Source organism: Aquarana catesbeiana, linkage group LG01 (genome assembly GCF_042186555.1).
Source record: "Aquarana catesbeiana isolate 2022-GZ linkage group LG01, ASM4218655v1, whole genome shotgun sequence".
Taxonomy (NCBI): Eukaryota; Metazoa; Chordata; class Amphibia; order Anura; family Ranidae; genus Aquarana; species Aquarana catesbeiana.
This window is the reverse complement of record NC_133324.1, coordinates 977,627,328-977,647,103: the sequence shown is the minus strand read 5'-3', so window position 1 is coordinate 977,647,103 and position 19,776 is coordinate 977,627,328. Positions and strand designations below refer to the sequence as shown.

At 50.1% G+C, this 19,776-nt stretch overlaps 1 protein-coding gene across 1 annotated transcript; it reads left to right on the top strand.

Moving 5' to 3' along the window:
• Positions 1-16,908: 16,908 nt before the first annotated feature.
• On the top strand, positions 16,909-17,439 carry LOC141128948 (epidermal differentiation-specific protein-like). Its single transcript, XM_073616614.1, has one exon. The coding sequence runs from the start codon at positions 16,909-16,911 to the stop codon at positions 17,437-17,439; it is 531 nt and encodes a 176-aa protein (XP_073472715.1).
• Positions 17,440-19,776: the final 2,337 nt, after the last annotated feature.

Genomic DNA, 19,776 nt, shown 5'->3' with positions numbered 1-19,776 from the left:
CCACCTCTGTATATCCCCTTTCACATCCAGCTCTGTATAACCCCTTCCACATCCACCTCTGTATACCCCCCTTCCACATCCACCTCTGTATACCCCCCTTCCAATGCCACCTCTTTATACCCCCTTTCCACAGCCACCTCTGTATACCCCCTTCCCCAGCCACCTCTGTATACCCCCCTTCCATACCCACCTCTGTATACGTCCCTTCCAGAGCCACCTCTGTATACCCCCCTTCCACATCCACCTCTGTATACCCCCCTTCCATATTGTTGTGGAAAATTTTATATTAATGTGTTGTCATAAGTCTCCCAGTGTGTGTTCAAACACAGCCCGCTCTAAAGAGCTGACTGGGGCAGATCAACGCTGGCTGAGACCTGTTAGGTAGTTGAAAACTTCCTGGTGTTTGGAGAGAGGTGTTTGCGGAGAGAGGGCATGTCCGCCAGCAAAAGGGCCCCTGTGCAATGCACAGAACCATCGTCTGGTGGGGATGCGTTCACTCTGCAAAGACATTATTGGTTTAGAGGTGTTTTTCTCTTGTCACCCCTGGTATGCCTGATCAACATGTTTGGGGTGCCATGACGTATACCTGCAGCTAATCTCCCATGCACAAGGAACTTTAAGCATCGTCATTTAGTATATTGTATCATGTCCTGTAGTAATTGGTTGTTGTGTATTCTGTTGTTAAATCCTTATATGGTCACTTACATCCTGTGAGGTCATATCCTGTGTCCATTTTTTGTGAGGTCACAAGCTTTGTAAGAGGTGTTTGGCTGTTGAAAGCCCAACCCTCAAGCTTTGGGACTTGCTATTGATATGCTAATAAAGTGGCTCACGCAGACAGCTGAGACAGGGCTGTAAGGCCAGTCTTGCTGAGATGGGAATGTAAGAAGGATGTGTTGTGATTCTATTTGTAAGCATGAGGCACACACCAGAGGATGAGCTACACCAGAGGAGAGAAATATGATCAAAAGGTGAGATGGTATTATATCATTAGACAAAATTGTTATTATGATTAGAAACAGGAGATTTGGCTGTGTGCTTTGCGTACAACCAAATTTCGCTAACAATAGCCACCTCTGTATACCCCCCTTCCACATCCACCTCTGTATACCCCCCCTTCCACAACCACCTCTGTATACCCCCCCTCTTCCACATCCACCTCTGTATACCCCCCTTCCACATCCACCTCTGTATATCCCCCTTCCACATCCACCTCTGTATACCCCCGTTCCACAGCCACCTCTGTATACCCCCCTTCCATACACACCTCTGTATACCCCCCTTCCATACACACCTCTGTATACCCCCCTTCCATACCCACCTCTGTATACCCCCTTCCACAGCCACCTCTGCATACGTCCCTTCCACAGCCACCTCTGTATACCCCCTCCCATAGACACTTCTGTATACCCCCCTTCCACATCCACCTCTGTATACCCCCCTTCCACATCCACCTCTGTATACCCCCCTTTCATTGCCACCTCTGTATACCCCCCTTCCATACCCACCTCTGTATACCCCCCTTCCACAGCCACCTCTGTATACCCCCCTTCCACAGCCACCTCTGTATACACCCCTTCCACATTCACCTCTGTATACCCCCCTTCCACAGCCACCTCTGTATACCCCCCTTCCACAGCCACCTCTGTATACCCCCTTCCACATCCACCTCTGTATACCTCCCTTCCACATCCACCTCTGTATACCCCCCCTTCCCTACTCACCTCTGTATACCCCCCTTCCACATCCATCTCTGTATACCCCCGTTCCACAGCCACCTCTGTATACCCCCGTTCCACAGCCACCTCTGTAAACCCCCCTTCCATACCCACCTCTGTATACCCCCCTTCCATACCCACCTCTGTATACCCCCCTTCCATACTCACCTCTGTATACCCCCTTCCACAGCCACCTCTGTATACGTCCCTTCCATAGCCACCTCTGTATACCCCCTTCCACATCCACCTCTGTATACCCCCCTTCCATACCCACCTCTGTATACCCCCCTTCCAAAGCCACCTCTGTATACCCCCCTTCCATACCCACCTCTGTATACCCTTCTTCCACATCCACCTCTGTATACCCCCCTTTCACATCCCCCTCTGTATACCCCCCTTCCACAGTCACCTCTGTATACCCCTCTTCCACATCCACCTCTGTATACCCACCTTCCACATCCACCTCTGTGTACCCCCCTTCCACATCCACTTCTGTATACCCCCCCTCCCACAGCCACCTCTGTATACCCCCCTTCCATTGCCACCTCTGTATACCCCCCTTCCATACCCACCTCTGTATACCCCCCTTCCACAGTCACCTCTGTATACCCCTTTTCCACAGCCACCTCTGTATACCCCCCTTCCTTTGCCACCTCTGTATACCCCCCCTTCCATACTCACCTCTGTATACCCCCCTTCCACACCCACCTCTGTATACCCCCCTTCCATTGCCACCTCTGTATACCCCCCTTCCATACCCACCTCTGTATATCCCCCTTCCACAGCCACCTCTGTATACCCCCCTTCCACAGCCACCTCTGTATATCCCCCTTCCACATCCACCTCTATATACCTCCCTTCCACATCCACCTCTGTATACCCCCCTTCCCTACTCACCTCTGTATTCCCCCCTTCCACATCCACCTCTGTATACCCCCCTTCCACAGCCACCTCTGTATACCCCCCTTCCATACCCACCTCTGTATACCCCCCTTCCATACCCACCTCTGTATACCCCCCTTCCATACTCACCTCTGTATACCCCCTTCCACAGCCACCTCTGTATACGTCCCTTCCATAGCCACCTCTGTATACTCCCTTCCACATCCACCTCTGTATACCCCCCTTCCATTGCCACCTCTGTACACCCCCCTTCCATTGACACCTCTGTATACCCCCCTTCCATTGTCACCTCTGTATACCCCCCCTTCCACATCCACCTCTGTATACCCCCTTCCACATCCACCTCTGTATACCCCCCTTCCATACCCACCTCTGTATACCCCCCTTCCACAGCCACCTCTGTATACCCCCCTTCCACAGCCACCTCTGTATACCCCCCTTCCATTGCCACCTCTGTATACCACTTCCACAGCCATCTCTGTATACCCCCTTCCACATCCACCTCTGTATACCCCCCTTCCATTGCCACCTTCTGTATAACCCCCTTCCATACCCACCTCTGTATACCCCCTTCCATACCCACCTCTGTATACCCCCCCTCCATACCCACCTCTGTATACCCCCTTCCATACCCACCTCTGTATACCCCCCTTCCATACCCACCTCTGTATACCCCCCTTCCATACTCACCTCTGTATACCCCCCTTCCATACTCACCTCTGTATACCCCCCCTTCCATACTCACCTCTGTATACTCCCCTTCCATACCCACCTCTGTATACCCCTCTTCCACATCCACCTCTGTATACCCCCCTTCCATACTCACCTCTGTATACCCCTCTTCCACATCCACCTCTGTATACTCCCCTTCCACAGCCACCTCTGTATACCCCCCTTCCACATCCACCTCTGTTTACCCCCCTTCCCTACTCACCTCTGTATACCCCCTTCCACAGCCACCTCTGTATACCTCCCTTCCACAGCCACCTCTGTATACCTCCCTTCCACATCCACCTCTGTATACCCACCTTCCATACCCACCTCTGTATACCCCCCTTCCACATCCACCTCTGTATACCCCCCTTCCACAGCCACCTCTGTATACCCCCCTTCCACATCCACCTCTGTATACCCCCCTTCCACATCCACCTCTGTTTACCCCCCTTCCCTACTCACCTCTGTATACCCCCTTCCACAGCCACCTCTGTATACCTCCCTTCCACAGCCACCTCTGTATACCTCCCTTCCACATACACCTCTGTATACCCACCTTCTATACCCACCTCTGTATACCCCCCTTCCACATCCACCTCTGTATACCCCCCTTCCACAGCCACCTCTGTATACCCCCTTCCATACCCACTTCTGTATACCACCCTTCCATACCCACCTCTGTATACCCCCCTTCCACAATCACCTCTGTATACCCCCCCTTCCACAGCCACCTCTGTATACCCCCCTTCCACAGCCACCTCTGTATACCCCCCTTCTATACCCACTTCTGTATACCCCCCTTCCATACCCACCTCTGTATACCCCCCTTCCACAATCACCTCTGTATACCCCCCCTTCCACAATCACCTCTGTATACCCCCCTTCCACAGCCACCTCTGTATACCCCCCTTCCATTGCACCTCTGTATACCCCCCTTCCATACCCACCTCTGTATACCCCCCTTCCATACCCACCTCTGTATACCCCCCTTCCATACTCACCTCTGTATACCCCCCTTCCACATCCACCTCTGTATACCCCCCTTGCACATCCACCTATGTATACCCCTCTTCCACATCCACCTCTGTATACCCCCCTTCCACAGCCATCTCTGTATACCCCCCTTGCACAGCCACCTCTGAATACCCCCCTTCCATACCCACTTCTGTATACCCCCTTCCATATCCACCTCTGTATACCCCCCTTCTATACCCACCTCTGTATACCCCCCCTCCATACCCACCTCTGTATACCCCCTTCCACAGCCACCTCTGTATACGTCCCTTCCATAGCCACCTCTGTATACCCCCTTCCACATCCACATCTGTATACCCACCTTCCATACCCACCTCTGTATACCCCCTTCCATACCCACCTCTGTATACCCCCCCTCCATACCCACCTCTGTATACCCCCCTTCCATACTCACCTCTGTATACCCCCCTTCCATACTCACCTCTGTATACCCCCCTTCCATACTCACCTCTGTATACTCCCCTTCCATACCCACCTCTGTATACCCCTCTTCCACATCCACCTCTGTATACCCCCCTTCCATACTCACCTCTGTATACCCCTCTTCCACATCCACCTCTGTATACTCCCCTTCCACAGCCACCTCTGTATACCCCCCTTCCACATCCACCTCTGTTTACCCCCCTTCCCTACTCACCTCTGTATACCCCCTTCCACATCCACCTCTGTATACCCCCCTTCCATACTCACCTCTGTATACCCCCTTCCACAGCCACCTCTGTATACCTCCCTTCCACAGCCACCTCTGTATACCTCCCTTCCACATCCACCTCTGTATACCCACCTTCCATACCCACCTCTGTATACCCCCCTTCCATACTCACCTCGGTATACCCCCTTCCATACCCACCTCTGTATACTCCTCTTCCACATCCACCTCTGTATACCCCCCTTGCACAGCCACCTCCTGTATACCCCCCTTCCATACCCACTTCTGTATACCCCCCTCTGTAAACCCCCCTTCTATACCCACCTCTGTATACCCCCCCTCCATACCCGCCTCTGTATACCCCCCTTCCATACCCACCTCTGTATACCCCTCTTCCACATCCACCTCTGTATACCCCCCTTCCCTAGCCACCTCTGTATACTCCCCTTCCACAGCCACCTCTGTATACTCCCCTTCCACAGCCACCTCTGTATACCCCCCTTCCACAGCCACCTCTGTATACCCCCCTTCCACATCCACCTCTGTATACCCCCCTTCCATTGTCACCTCTGTATACCCCTGTGACAGACCTAGCCAGAACAGAGGCTGTTGGAGAGGACTGTATGCAAGCCTGTTGCCTTTTGATTATGGGCCCTGGATTTTCAATGGATTCATTCTGTTGGGACACATCCTGTGAGGAGATGCTGGTGTCATCAACCTGTGTTTATGTTAATTGAATGAGCTAATGACATTGTCCTCTATACAATGTAGGAGACGGGACGACTGCTATTGTGTTGATATAATGGTGTGAACCTCGGTGACCACAAGTCTGGGCGAAAGGTCATGTCTCAGTCACCTAGGCTGTATAAAGGATGAGATAATTAACTCATGTTAATTAGGTTACGTTTGTATTGTTAGAGTAATCTTCTCCTGTGTATATAAGACTGTATTCTGGTATTCTGGTATACCCCCCTTCTCTAGCCACCTCTGTATACTCCCCTTCCACAGCCACCTCTGTATACCCCCCCTTCCACAGCCACCTCTGTATACCCCCCTTCCACAGCCACCTCTGTATATCCCCTTTCACATCCAGCTCTGTATAACCCCTTCCACATCCACCTCTGTATACCCCCCTTCCACATCCACCTCTGTATACCCCCTTTCCACAGCCACCTCTGTATACCCCCCTTCCATACCCACCTCTGTATACGTCCCTTTCATAGCCACCTCTGTATACCCCCCTTCCACATCCACCTCTGTATACCCCCCTTTCTTAGTCACCTCTGTATACCCCCCTTCCACATCCACCTCTGTATACCCCCCTTCCATATTGTTGTGGAAAATTTTATATTAATGTGTTGTCATAAGTCTCCCAGTGTGTGTTCAAACACAGCCCGCTCTAAAGAGCTGACTGGGGCAGATCAACGCTGGCTGAGACCTGTTAGGTAGTTGAAAACTTCCTGGTGTTTGGAGAGAGGTGTTTGCGGAGAGAGGGCATGTCCGCCAGCAAAAGGGCCCCTGTGCAATGCACAGAACCATCGTCTGGTGGGGATGCGTTCACTCTGCAAAGACATTATCGGTTTAGAGGTGTTTTGCTCTTGTCACCCCTGGTATGCCTGATCAACATGTTTGGGGTGCCATGACGTATACCTGCAGATAATCTCCCATGCACAAGGAACTTTAGTCATCGTCATTTAGTATATTGTATCATGTCCTGTAGTAATTGGTTGTTTTGTATTCTGTTGTTAAATCCTTATATGGTCACTTACATCCTGTGAGGTCATATCCTGTGTCCATTTTTTGTGAGGTCACAAGCTTTGTAAGAGGTGTTTGGCTGTTGGAGGCCCAACCCTCAAGCTTTGGGACTTGCTATTGATATGCTAATAAAGTGGCTCACGCAGACAGCTGAGACAGGGCTGTAAGGCCAGTCTTGCTGAGATGGGAATGTAAGAAGGATGTGTTGTGATTCTATTTGTAAGCATGAGGCACACACCAGAGGATGAGCTACACCAGAGGAGAGACATATGATCAAAAGGTGAGATGGTATTATATCATTAGACAAAATTGTTATTATGATTAGAAACAGGAGATTTGGCTGTGTGCTTTGCGTACAACCAAATTTCGCTAACAATATCCACCTCTGTATACCCCCCTTCCAATGCCACCTCTGTATACCCCCCTTCCACATCCACCTCTGTATACCCCCTGTGACAGACCTAGCCAGAACAGAGGCTGTTGGAGAGGACTGTATGCAAGCCTGTTGCCTTTTGATTATGGGCCCTGGATTTTCAATGGAACAATATTCTTTGTGAGGTGAATGAGAAATCCAGTCTGAACTGTATTCATCGGACTGAGTCGTGTATATATGTATATATTGTATGGGGACTCCTTACTGTAGATTTGTGTCCCTGAAGAGGGAGGGGGGATTCCTCCAGCAGCCCCCTGCTGATAAAACTGATTCATTCTGTTGGGACACATCCTGTGAGGAGATACTGGTGTCATCAACCTGTGTTTATGTTAATTGAGAGAGCTGATCACATTAGCCACCAGCACTGGCTAGGAGACGAATGGTCTAGCTGAGGAGGGGGGAGATTGTTGTTTGTATTGTTAATTGTAATTAGCTCCAGCTATTGTGTTTATATTAATGTGTGAAGCTCGGTGCCCACAAGACTGTCATCTGGTCTGGGTACATTTTGTAGTAAATTAGCTCATGTTAATTAGGTTAGCTTTGAGTCATCCCTGCTGTATAAAGGTCTGTGAGATCTCAAATAAAAAGTTAGTCCTGATGTACTCCAAGACTGGTGTTGTCTAGTTCTTGGGGGTTCCTATAGCCAGATCCATTGGACTTGTGTTCCAGAACTTAGGAAGCGGTATACAGACGGAAGCACTCAAGCGGAGTGTGGGACGTTCCGTGACATTGGTGGCAAGCAGCGGGAAAGCTTCCTGAAGTCTGGGACATCCAAACCTCCAACTGGATCCAAGATCAGCATAGCAGACTTCAGTCACCCCAGCGGAGATATGGACCTGGCATCAGAATTCCTGGGGCTGCTGCGGATCATCCTTTCAACATACACCAGGACTGTGTTTGAGGATGAATACCTGGAGCTTAGGCAGCAAATTCGGGTGGAGCTCTGGATTGCAGCCCTCCGTCTCGCTGGTATAATACAGGGCAAGTGCTTTCCAACCCAAGAGCAACGGGCCAGTGACCAACGGGCATTGCGGATGGCATTCCTGGGAGAACAGCCCCAGGAGCAATGGGTGACTGAGTTGGACAGGTTGGTCCAGCAGGAGATAGAGCTGGACAATCGTTATCGGGCTCTGCAATGGCACACAGAGGAGGGATATTTAGGGGAGACAACAGAATGCTCTCCAGAGGGATATGACTTTGGCGGCCCTGGATTGCTGTGGGAGAACCTTACAGATCTTTTTATGTTTGGCGATGAAGGGGAACCTGACCTTGAGGACCTGACAGACTATAGAGAGTCTATGCTCGGTCTTGCAGGGGTCTCAGAGCTCAAACCTGATCTGGACCATTTGCTAAGGAAGGAACAGCATCTGGAAAGGGCATACAGGAAACTGCTAGAACAAGTTCAGCAGCATGCCAGAGAATCGGCAGTGGAAAATCTGGAGATTGTCGTCCCCAAACCTGAAGTGCTGACAACAGGGCAGAGCTCTGCTAACCTCTGCCCAGAAATGATAGCATCTTCTGGGTTCCATGGACAGGAGATGGTGAACCTCTATCCCCAGACATCAGTTGCAGAGACATGGGATTTGAGAGACTTTTCTGCTGAGGAAGAACAACCTGATGAGCCTCCAGCAGAAGAGCTGCTATCAGGGCCAAAGTTCACTGTGTTCTGCCCAGCACCAACAGTGGCTTCGGCCTTCTTGAGAGAAGAGGTAGTCGGCCTTTCTCCCACAACACTGACAGGGACATGTGATTTTCTGCCAGCAGCATCTATGGAGTTAAAACAAACTTCTCCAGCTGAAGATCTGGTAACTGAACAGAGGGTCCAAGACCTCTGTCCCACACTATTACCAATTCCAGAGACTGGGGATTTAATAGACGTTTCTGTAGAGGAACCACCTGGCAAACCCCCAGCAGAAGTGCTGGCAACCAGACAGAGGGTCCAAGACCTCTGCCCCACACCTGCAGCAATAGTGGAGGCCCAAGGTGAGGAGGTGGCAGTCTATCGCGAGCTGCAGATCAGGATCCAAGGAGAGAATGCAGTCATCACCTCACAACTGCAGCTGGATCTGGTGTTGGTTGATGGGGCTTCAGCCCCCACCTGTATACCCCAGGGATGCTGGGCAGTCGGCCCAGATCCCCAACAGCAGGATGGAGTGAGCCCAGTCCCCCTGTCTTCTCTCCAGCGGCAGAAAGGATTCCAGGGAGAAGGGACAGTCCGGGCCTCTCCCCAGCGGCGGATATGTTCTCTGAGGGAGGCAGAGGTTGGCTGGGTGAGTAATACTCTGGAACAATTTGTTCGTGGTACTGTGTGGGTACAGGCAGTAGAGGACTGGAACTATGGACTAACTTTGGAGTCAACCCATCTGGGGTCTCCTCCTGTGTTAGTCTCCTGCCGAAAGGGGAGAAATGTGACAGACCTAGCCAGAACAGAGGCTGTTGGAGAGGACTGTATGCAAGCCTGTTGCGTTTTGATTATGGGCCCTGGATTTTCAATGGAACAATACTCTTTGTGAGGTGAATGAGAAATCCAGTCTGAACTGTATTAATCGGACACAGTCGTGTATATATGTATATATTGTATGGGGACTCCTTACTGTAGATTTGTGTCCCTGAAGAGGGAGGGGGGATTCCTCCAGCAGCCCCCTGCTGATAAGACTGATTCATTCTGTTGGGACACATCCTGTGAGGAGATGCTGGTGTCATCAACCTGTGTTTATGTTAATTGAGAGAGCTGATCACATTAGCCACCAGCACTGGCTAGGAGACGAATGGTCTAGGCTGAGGAGGGGATGGAGATTTTTGTTTGTATTGTTAATTGTAATTAGCTCCAGCTATTGTGTTTATATTAATGTGTGAAGCTCGGTGCCCACAAGACTGTCATCTGGTCTGGGTACATTTTGTAGTAAATTAGCTCATGTTAATTAGGTTAGCTTTGAGTCATCCCTGCTGTATAAAGGTCTGTGAGATCTCAAATAAAAAGTTAGTCCTGATGTACTCCAAGACTGGTGTTGTCTAGTTCTTGGGGGTTCCTATAGCCAGATCCATTGGACTTGTGTTCCAGAACTTAGGAAGCGGTATACAGACGGAAGCACTCAAGCGGAGTGTGGGACGTTCCGTGACACCCCCCTTCCACATCCACCTCTGTATACCCCCCTTCCACAGCCACCTCTGTATACCCCCGTTCCACAGCCACCTCTGTATACCCCCCTTCCATACCCACCTCTGTATACCCCCCTTCCATACCCACCTCTGTATACCCCCTTCCACAGCCACCTCTGTATACGTCCCTTCCATAGCCACCTCTGTATACCCCCTTCCACATCCACATCTGTATACCCCCCTTCCATACCCACCTCTGTATACCCCCCATTTCACATCCCCCTCTGCATACCCCCCTTACACAGTCACCTCTGTATACACCCCCTTCAACATCCACCTCTGTATACCCCCCTTCCAAAGCCACCTCTGTATACCCCCCTTCCACAGCCACCTCTGTATACCCCCTTCCACATCCACCTCTGTATACCTCCCTTCCATATCCACCTCTGTATACCCCCCTTCCCTACTCACCTCTGTATACCCCCCTTCCACATCCACCTCTGTATACCCCCCTTCCCTACTCACCTCTGTATACCCCCCTTCCACATCCACCTTTCTATACCCCCGTTCCACAGCCACCTCTGTATACCCCCCTTTCATACCCACCTCTGTATACCCCCCTTCCATACCCACATCTGTATACCCCCTTTTACAGCCACCTCTGTATACGTCCCTTTCACAGCCACCTCTGTATACCCCCTTCCACATCCACCTCTGTATACCCCCCTTCCATACCCACCTCTGTATACCCCCCTTCCACATCCACCTTTGTATACCCCCCTTCCACAGCCACCTCTGTATACCCCCCTTCCACATCCACCTCTGTATACCCCTCTTCCACATCCACCTCTGTATACCCCCCTTCCACAGCCATCTCTGTATACCCCCCTTGCACAGCCACCTCTGAATACCCCCCTTCCATACCCACTTCTGTATACCCCCTTCCATATCCACCTCTGTATACCCCCCTTCTATACCCACCTCTGTATACCCCCCTTCCATACCCACCTCTGTATACCCCCCTTCCATACTCACCTCTGTATACGACCTTCCATACCCACCTCTGTATACCCCCCTTCTATACCCACCTCTGTATACCCCCCTCCATACCCACCTCTGTATACCCCCCTTCCATACTCACCTCTGTATACCCCCTTCCATACTCACCTCTGTATACCCCTCTTCCACATCCACCTCTGTATACTCCCCTTCCACAGCCACCTCTGTATACCCCCCTTCCACATCCACCTCTGTTTACCCCCCTTCCCTACTCACCTCTGTATACCCCCTTCCACAGCCACCTCTGTATACCTCCCTTCCACAGCCACCTCTGTATACCTCCCTTCCACATCCACCTCTGTATACCCACCTTCCATACCCACCTCTGTATACCCCCCTTCCACATCCACCTCTGTATACCCCCCTTCCACAGCCACCTCTGTATACCACCCTTCCACATCCACCTCTGTATACCCCCCTTCCACATCCACCTCTGTTTACCCCCCTTCCCTACTCACCTCGGTATACCCCCTTCCACAGCCACCTCTGTATACCTCCCTTCCACAGCCACCTCTGTATACCTCCCTTCCACATACACCTCTGTATACCCACCTTCCATACCCACCTCTGTATACCCCCCTTCCACATCCACCTCTGTACTGTATACCCCCCTTCCACAGCCACCTCTGTATACCCCCTTCCATACCCACCTCTGTATACCCCCCTTCCACAATCACCTCTGTATACCCCCCCCTTCCACAGCCACCTCTGTATACCCCCCTTCCACAGCCACCTCTGTATACCCCCCTTCCATACCCACTTCTGTATACCCCCTTCCATACCCACCTCTGTATACCCCCCTTCCACAATCACCTCTGTATACCCCCCTTCCACAGCCACCTCTGTATACCCCCCTTCCATTGCCACCTCTGTATACCCCCCTTCCATTGCCACCTCTGTATACCCCCCTTCCATACCCACCTCTGTATACCCCCCTTCCATACCCACCTCTGTATACCCCCCTTCCATACTCACCTCTGTATACCCCCCTTCCACATCCACCTCTGTATACCCCCCTTGCACAGCCACATCTGTATACCCACCTTCCATACCCACCTCTGTATACCCCCTTCCATACCCACCTCTGTATACCCCCTCTCCATACCCACCTCTGTATACCCCCCTTCCATACTCACCTCGGTATACCCCCTTCCATACCCACCTCTGTATACTCCTCTTCCACATCCACCTCTGTATACCCCCCTTGCACAGCCACCTCCTGTATACCCCTTCCATACCCACTTCTGTATACCCCCCTCTGTAAACCCCCCTTCTATACCCACCTCTGTATACCCCCCTCCATACCCGCCTCTGTATACCCCCCTTCCATACCCACCTCTGTATACCCCTCTTCCACATCCACCTCTGTATACCCCCCTTCCCTAGCCACCTCTGTATACTCCCCTTCCACAGCCACCTCTGTATACCCCCCTTCCACAGCCACCTCTGTATACCCCCCTTCCACATCCACCTCTGTATACCCCCCTTCCATTGTCACCTCTGTATACCCCTGTGACAGACCTAGCCAGAACAGAGGCTGTTGGAGAGGACTGTATGCAAGCCTGTTGCCTTTTGATTATGGGCCCTGGATTTTCAATGGATTCATTCTGTTGGGACACATCCTGTGAGGAGATGCTGGTGTCATCAACCTGTGTTTATGTTAATTGAATGAGCTAATGACATTGTCCTCTATACAATGTAGGAGACGGGACGACTGCTATTGTGTTGATATAACGGTGTGAAGCTCGGTGACTACAAGTCTGGGCGAAAGGTCATGTCTCAGTCACCTAGGCTGTATAAAGGATTAGATAATTAGCTCATGTTAATTAGGTTACATTTGTATTGTTAGAGTAATCTTCTGTGTATATAAGACTGTATTCTGGTTCTGAATAAAGTGAGTCCATGTTAGCAGTGAAGCAAGTGTCGCCTTGTTTTCTGCTCAGAGAGGTTGGAATATCTGATATCTGTATACAGACTGGGAGGAAGTGGTATATGACGGAAGCACTCAAGCGGAGTGTGGGACGTTCCGTGACAACCCCCCTTCCACATCCACCTCTGTATACCCCCCCTTCCACAGCCATCTCTGTATACCCCCCTTCCACATCCACCTCTGTATAACCCCCTTCCATACCAACCTCTGTATACCCCCTTCCATACCCACCTCTGTATACCCCTCTTCCACATCCACCTCTGTATACCCCCCCTTCCACAGCCATCTCTGTATACCCCCCCTTCCATACCCACCTCTGTATACCCCCTTCCATACCCACCTCTGTATACCCCCATTCTATACCCACCTCTGTATACCCCCCTCCATACCCACCTCTGTATACCCCCTTTCCATACTCACCTCGGTATACCCCCTTCCTTACCCACCACTGTATACCCCTCTTCCACATCCACCTCTGTATACCCCCCTTCCCTAGCCACCTCTGTATACCCCCCTTCCACATCCACCTCTGTATACCTCCTTTCCATTGCCACCTCTGTATACCCCCTTCCACATCCACCTCTGTATACCCCCTTTCCACAGTCACCTCTGTACACCCCCCTTCCACAGCCACCTCTGTACACCCCCTTTCCATTGCCACCTCTGTATACCCCCCTTCCATTGCCACCTCTGTATACCCCCCTTCCACATCCACCTCTGTATACCCCCCTTCCATAGTCACCTCTGTATACCCCCCTTCCACAGTCACCTCTGTATACCCCCCTTCCATTGCCACCTCTGTATACCCCTTTCCATACCCACCTCTGTATACCCCCCCTTCCACTGCCACCTCTGTATACCCCCCTTCCATACCCACCTCTGTATACCCTCCTTCCACAGCCACCTCTGTATACCCCCCTTCCACATCCATCTCTGTATACCCCCTTCCACATCCACCTCTGTATACCCCTCTTCCACATCCACCTCTGTATACCCCCCTTTCCACAGCCATCTCTGTATACCCCCCTTCCACCTCTGTATACCCCCCTTCCATACCCACCTCTGTATACCCCCCTCCATACCCACCTCTGTATACCCCCTTCCATACCCACCTCTGTATACCCCCCTTCCATACTAACCTCTGTATACCCCCTTCCATACCCACCTCTGTATACCCCTCTTCCACAGTCACCTCTGTATACCCATCTTCCACAGTCATCTCTGTATACCCCCCTTCCACAGTCACCTCTGTATACCCCCCTTCCACAGTCACCTCTGTATACCCCCCTTCCATTGCCACCTCTGTATACCCCTTTCCATACCCACCTCTGTATACCCCCTTCCACAGCCACTTCTGTATACCCCCCTTCCATACCACCTCTGTATACCCCCCTTCCATACCCACCTCTGTATACCCCCCTTCCACAGCCACCTCTGTATACCCCCCTTCCACATCCACCTCTGTATACCCCTCTTCCACATCCACCTCTGTATACCCCCCCTTCCACAGCCATCTCTGTATACCCCCCTTCCACATCCACCTCTGTATACCCCCTTCCATACCCACCTCTGTATAACCCCCTTCTATACCCACCTCTGTATACCCCCCTTCCACATCCACCTCTGTATACCCCCCTTCCACATCCACCTCTGTATACCCCCCTTCTATAGTCACCTCTGTATACCCCCCTTCCACAGTCACCTCTGTATACCCCTCTTCCAAATCCACCTCTGTATACCCCCCTTCCCTACTCACCTCTGTATACCCCCCTTTCATGTCCCCTTCTGTATACCCCCATTTCATAGTCACCTCTGTATACCCCCCTTCCACATCCACCTCTGTATACCCCCTTCCACATCCACCTCTGTATACCCCCCTTCCACATCAACCTCTGTATACCCCCCTTCCACAGTCACCTCTGTATACCCCCCTTCCACATCCACTTCTGTATACCCCCCTTCCACATCCACCTCTGTATACCCTCTTCCACATCCACTTCTGTATACCCCCCTTCCACATCCACCTCTGTATACCCTCTTCCACATCCACTTCTGTATACCCCCCTTCCACATCCACTTCTGTATACCCCTCTTCCACATCCACTTCTGTATACCCCCTTCCATAACCACCTCTGTATAACCCCGTTCCACAACCACCTTTGTATACCCCCCTTCCACATCCACCTCTGTATAACCCCCTTCCACATCCACCTCTGTATACCCCCTTCCATAACCACCTCTGTATACCCCCTTCCACATCCACCTCTGTATACCCCCTTCCATAACCACCTCTGTATACCCCCCTTCCACATCCACCTCTGTATAACCCCCTTCCACGTCCACCTCTGTATACCCCCTTCCATAACCACCTCTGTATACCCCCCTTCCATACCCACCTCTGTATACCCCCCTTCCACATCCACCTCTGTATACCCCCCTTTCATGTCCCCCTCTGTATACCCCCCTTTCATAGTCACCTCTGTATACCCCCCTTCCACATCCACTTCTGTATACCCCCCTTCCACATCCACCTCTGTATACCCTCTTCCACATCCACTTCTGTATACCCCCCTTCCACATCCACTTCTGTATACCCCTCTTCCACATCCACTTCTGTATACCCCCCTTCCACATCCACCTCTGTATAACCCCGTTCCACAACCACCTTTGTATACCCCCCTTCCACATCCACCTCTGTATACCCCCCTTCCAAATCCACCTCTGTATACCCCCCTTCCACAGCCACCTCTGTATACCCCCCTTCCACATCCACCTCTGTATACCCCCCTTCCACATCCACCTCTGTATACCCCCCTTCCAAATCCACCTCTGTATACCCCCCTTCCACATCCACCTCTGTATACCCCCCTTCCACATCACCTCTGTATACCCTCCTTCCATAGCCACCTCTGTATATGTACACCCCCACAGCAAGAATTTGTAATCCTCCCTGTAAAGAGTTCTCACCTCTTTATATATATTCCTCCCCCTCCTTCTCACAGTTCTCCTCAGCGGACACTGCACCTCTCTGGTATATGTGTGCGCTCTTTTTCCAACACAGTCTCAGATGTGTAGCATAGAGGTAGAACCCTTCACTGTGTTCTGTGCTATAGAAGTGTGAGGGGGGGGGGGGGGGGGTGACGGGACGGCGGAGCTCCAACGACCGCTCTGCCTCTCTCCCTGTCTCAGATCAGCCGCTCCGGTCCTGCAGCTCCTGACAGAGGGAGAAGGAGGATGAGCCGGCTCTTACACACACAGCCCGCGGCTCTTCTCCTCCCCTGTCAGTGTGGCCGCTTGTGTTAAGACGGCCGGGAGAGCAAACGGGGAAGGACAGAACAGCTGTGTTCAGTACCGCTACACCGGGAGAACTAACGCAGCGCGGGGTCCTGAACCCGCCCCCTCTCACACTCCGCCCAGGGCACACGCCCCTCCCGCCCACGCATTGTACCGCCTCTGAACAGACATTCTGAAGAAATAATGAAACCTCCCATAAAATGTGTCCACTCAGCACTGAGGCTCCTGTATAAATTCACCATCAGCCAAGAAGAGAACTCAAAGCAACCTGCAGAGAGATCTCCGTTCCCATCATCTCACCCTCACATAGAACTGGAAGATGAGTTCCCTTGAGCTGTTCGAGCTTCCAAATTTCAAGGGAGACTTTGTGTCAATAAAGCAAGACACGGGAGACCTGACATCTAACGGATTCCTGCAGAGAGCTCGATCTCTCAAAGTCCACGGAGACCCATGGATTGTCTTCACTGGAATCAATTATAAAGGAGAGTTTAAATGCTATTCGGAAGGTTCTTATCCTTCAATCCCAGAATTTGACAAGAAAATCAGCTCTGTGCGAGTTGTGAAGGGCGGTCTGTATAATCCCACGATTACTCTGTTTGAGCACGGCTACTATGGGGGCAAACCTGTGACCCTGGAGAAAGCTGCAAATAAACTTAAACCGTATGGATTTGACAACATGGCTTCATCACAAAAAAATGTCCGTGGAGCCTGGATCCTGTATGCTGAGGAGTATTACAAAGGTGAACAGAGGGTCACTTTGGCAGGAGATGACATTCCAGATTACCATGCATTAGGCTGGGGAAATAAAGTAAGCTCCCTGAAGCCTCTGGAACCCCCTGAGGTTAATTAGGCTCTGGAGTAAGAAGTGGTGGACTGTCCATCTCTCCACCGTTTACCATGAAATCCCAAGCCAGTGCTGTATCTTCTTCTTTTCTTCTTATTTCTGATATTATACATGGCCTGCCTGTTACAGAGAGTCCAGATTCCCATAACACTTCTTCTGATCTGATGAAGACCTCTAGAGAACACCAATCCTGGTCTGATGAACACCTTCAGAGTAAACCAGTTCTGATCTGATGAAGACTTCCAGAAAACACTTATCCTGATCTGATGAAGATCACCACCCATAACACCAATCTTGGTCTGATGAAGACCCCCAGAGAACACCAATCCTGGTCTGGTGAAGACCTCCAGAGATTAAATCATTGTCCTCTACAGGGTGAGAGAACCTTAAACCATTCCATCGGAATTCCACAAAATACATTTTCTTAGTTACACCGTGTCTGAAGAACACTTGAAAGATCTCCACTGAACTAAATTTTCTATAAATTCTACTCCATCATGTTTTGTAACTCTGACAAATCTTTTCCAACTTGACAAGAACCCAAATCCGGAAAAAATATGGACTGAGAGAAGGTTCCTTTTCTCTATTTTGTAAATTCCTACGATTTATTATACATTTTGTATTTCTTTTTATTGATTTATTTTAACAAATAACATATTTGAAGGTATAGAAATGGTCTTTCCTTAGCAATGATGTCATTGTAATGTTACTTTTATATAAGAAAGGAAAGGAGATGTCTAGGTGGGTGTCGCAGTGTTTTTGATGATTTGACAATGGGGGTGATTTACTAAAGGCAAATAGACATGTGCACTATGGAAAGTGCAGTTACACTGTGCAAGTGCAGTTGCTCCAGAGCTTAGTGAATGAGGTAAAGCTTCATTTTACAAAGAATACCCAATCACATGCAAGTAAAATAAATAAAAAACAATTTTGCTTGCGGATGATTGGATGATGGAAGTCAGCAAAGCTTTTGCTCATTTACTAAGCTCTGGAGCAACTGCTCTTGCGGAGTGCACAGTCATTCATTTGCTTTTAGTAAATCAACCCCTTTGTTTCCTTCTCGGTGTCATCATCCAGACACTGCGCTCACTCCATACACACAGAGATCAGATCTTTGTAAAGATACAAATGTTTCCATTGGGGAATAGGAGATGTTTATTAGAAATGGAGGAGTGACTTGTATAGAGGATGTTGGTCTTCTTCTATCCCATCAATAATGACTTCTTTCCTGGGAACAATCTGTGATATGGACATTCCACACACACATTCCGGGAAGGTTGGTCAGTAAATCTGTTTTGTAGGATGAATGGATTTCAGTCATTGGATCTCTGGAATTGATCCATTGTACACATTCTGGAATTCCATTCATCTGATCACAGGAAAGTGACATTGATTAGCTGGAGGTTCATCAATAATCTTCATATTGATCAGATCAGATGTGTGATCTTCTCCTGTAACATGAAAATCTTTCTTCTGCTTTTCTTTCTCTAAAAATAAATGTCTTTGTATGGTAGTGATCTGTGTGTGTGTCTGTGTATGAGATATACTGGGCTGGGATATACCGGGGGGGACACACACAGAAGGACAAATGCACACTCACATACACACATTGATTTCTATAGTGTACACGGCTTTTCATTTTATGTCATTTTATACAATCTATTTATTCAGTGGAATTCAAACTTCAATAAACTGCCATATTAAAAAATATATGAATACTATATATATATATAGTATATATCTGAATATATATATAGAGTGGACAGCACCAGCAGGTAAAAATAGTTATAAATGCACATAACAAGGTGTGTTCCCAAAACCCACCACAAATCCATATATAATACAATGGGGGTTACAGCACAGTGATCATAACTTATGGATTCATGAAATGAAATAATGGGAAGTTCAGGGGTCCCGACCCTTTATAATGACTATTCTGCACCATGCAGAGGAAAGAGAGATCTGAGTGTTCAGGTTCTAAATATCTCCATAAATACAACATGAGACACTGAAGAGATGTCACCACTTCTCTCCATCTCTACTGCGTGGTGCAAGTTAGTAATTACAAAGGAGGGGATCCCTGACATTATTATTTCTATCATTAAGCCTATATTATGATTACTCTGCTCTCACCCCTCATAATACAGAGGTCAGTGTCACCCCCCTCATAATACAGAGGTCAGTGTCACCCCCCTCATAATACAGAGGTCAGTGTCACCCTCCCCCCTCATAATACAGAGGTCAGTGTCACCCCCCTCATAATACAGAGGTCAGTGTCACCCCCTCATAATACAGAGGTCAGTGTCACCCCCTCATAATACAGAGGTCAGTGTCACCCCCTCA

Bases quoted from the DNA above. Each gene is read 5' to 3' on its own strand.
- LOC141128948 (XM_073616614.1), top strand. From the start codon at position 16,909: ATGAGTTCCCTTGAGCTGTTCGAGCTTCCAAATTTCAAGGGAGACTTT.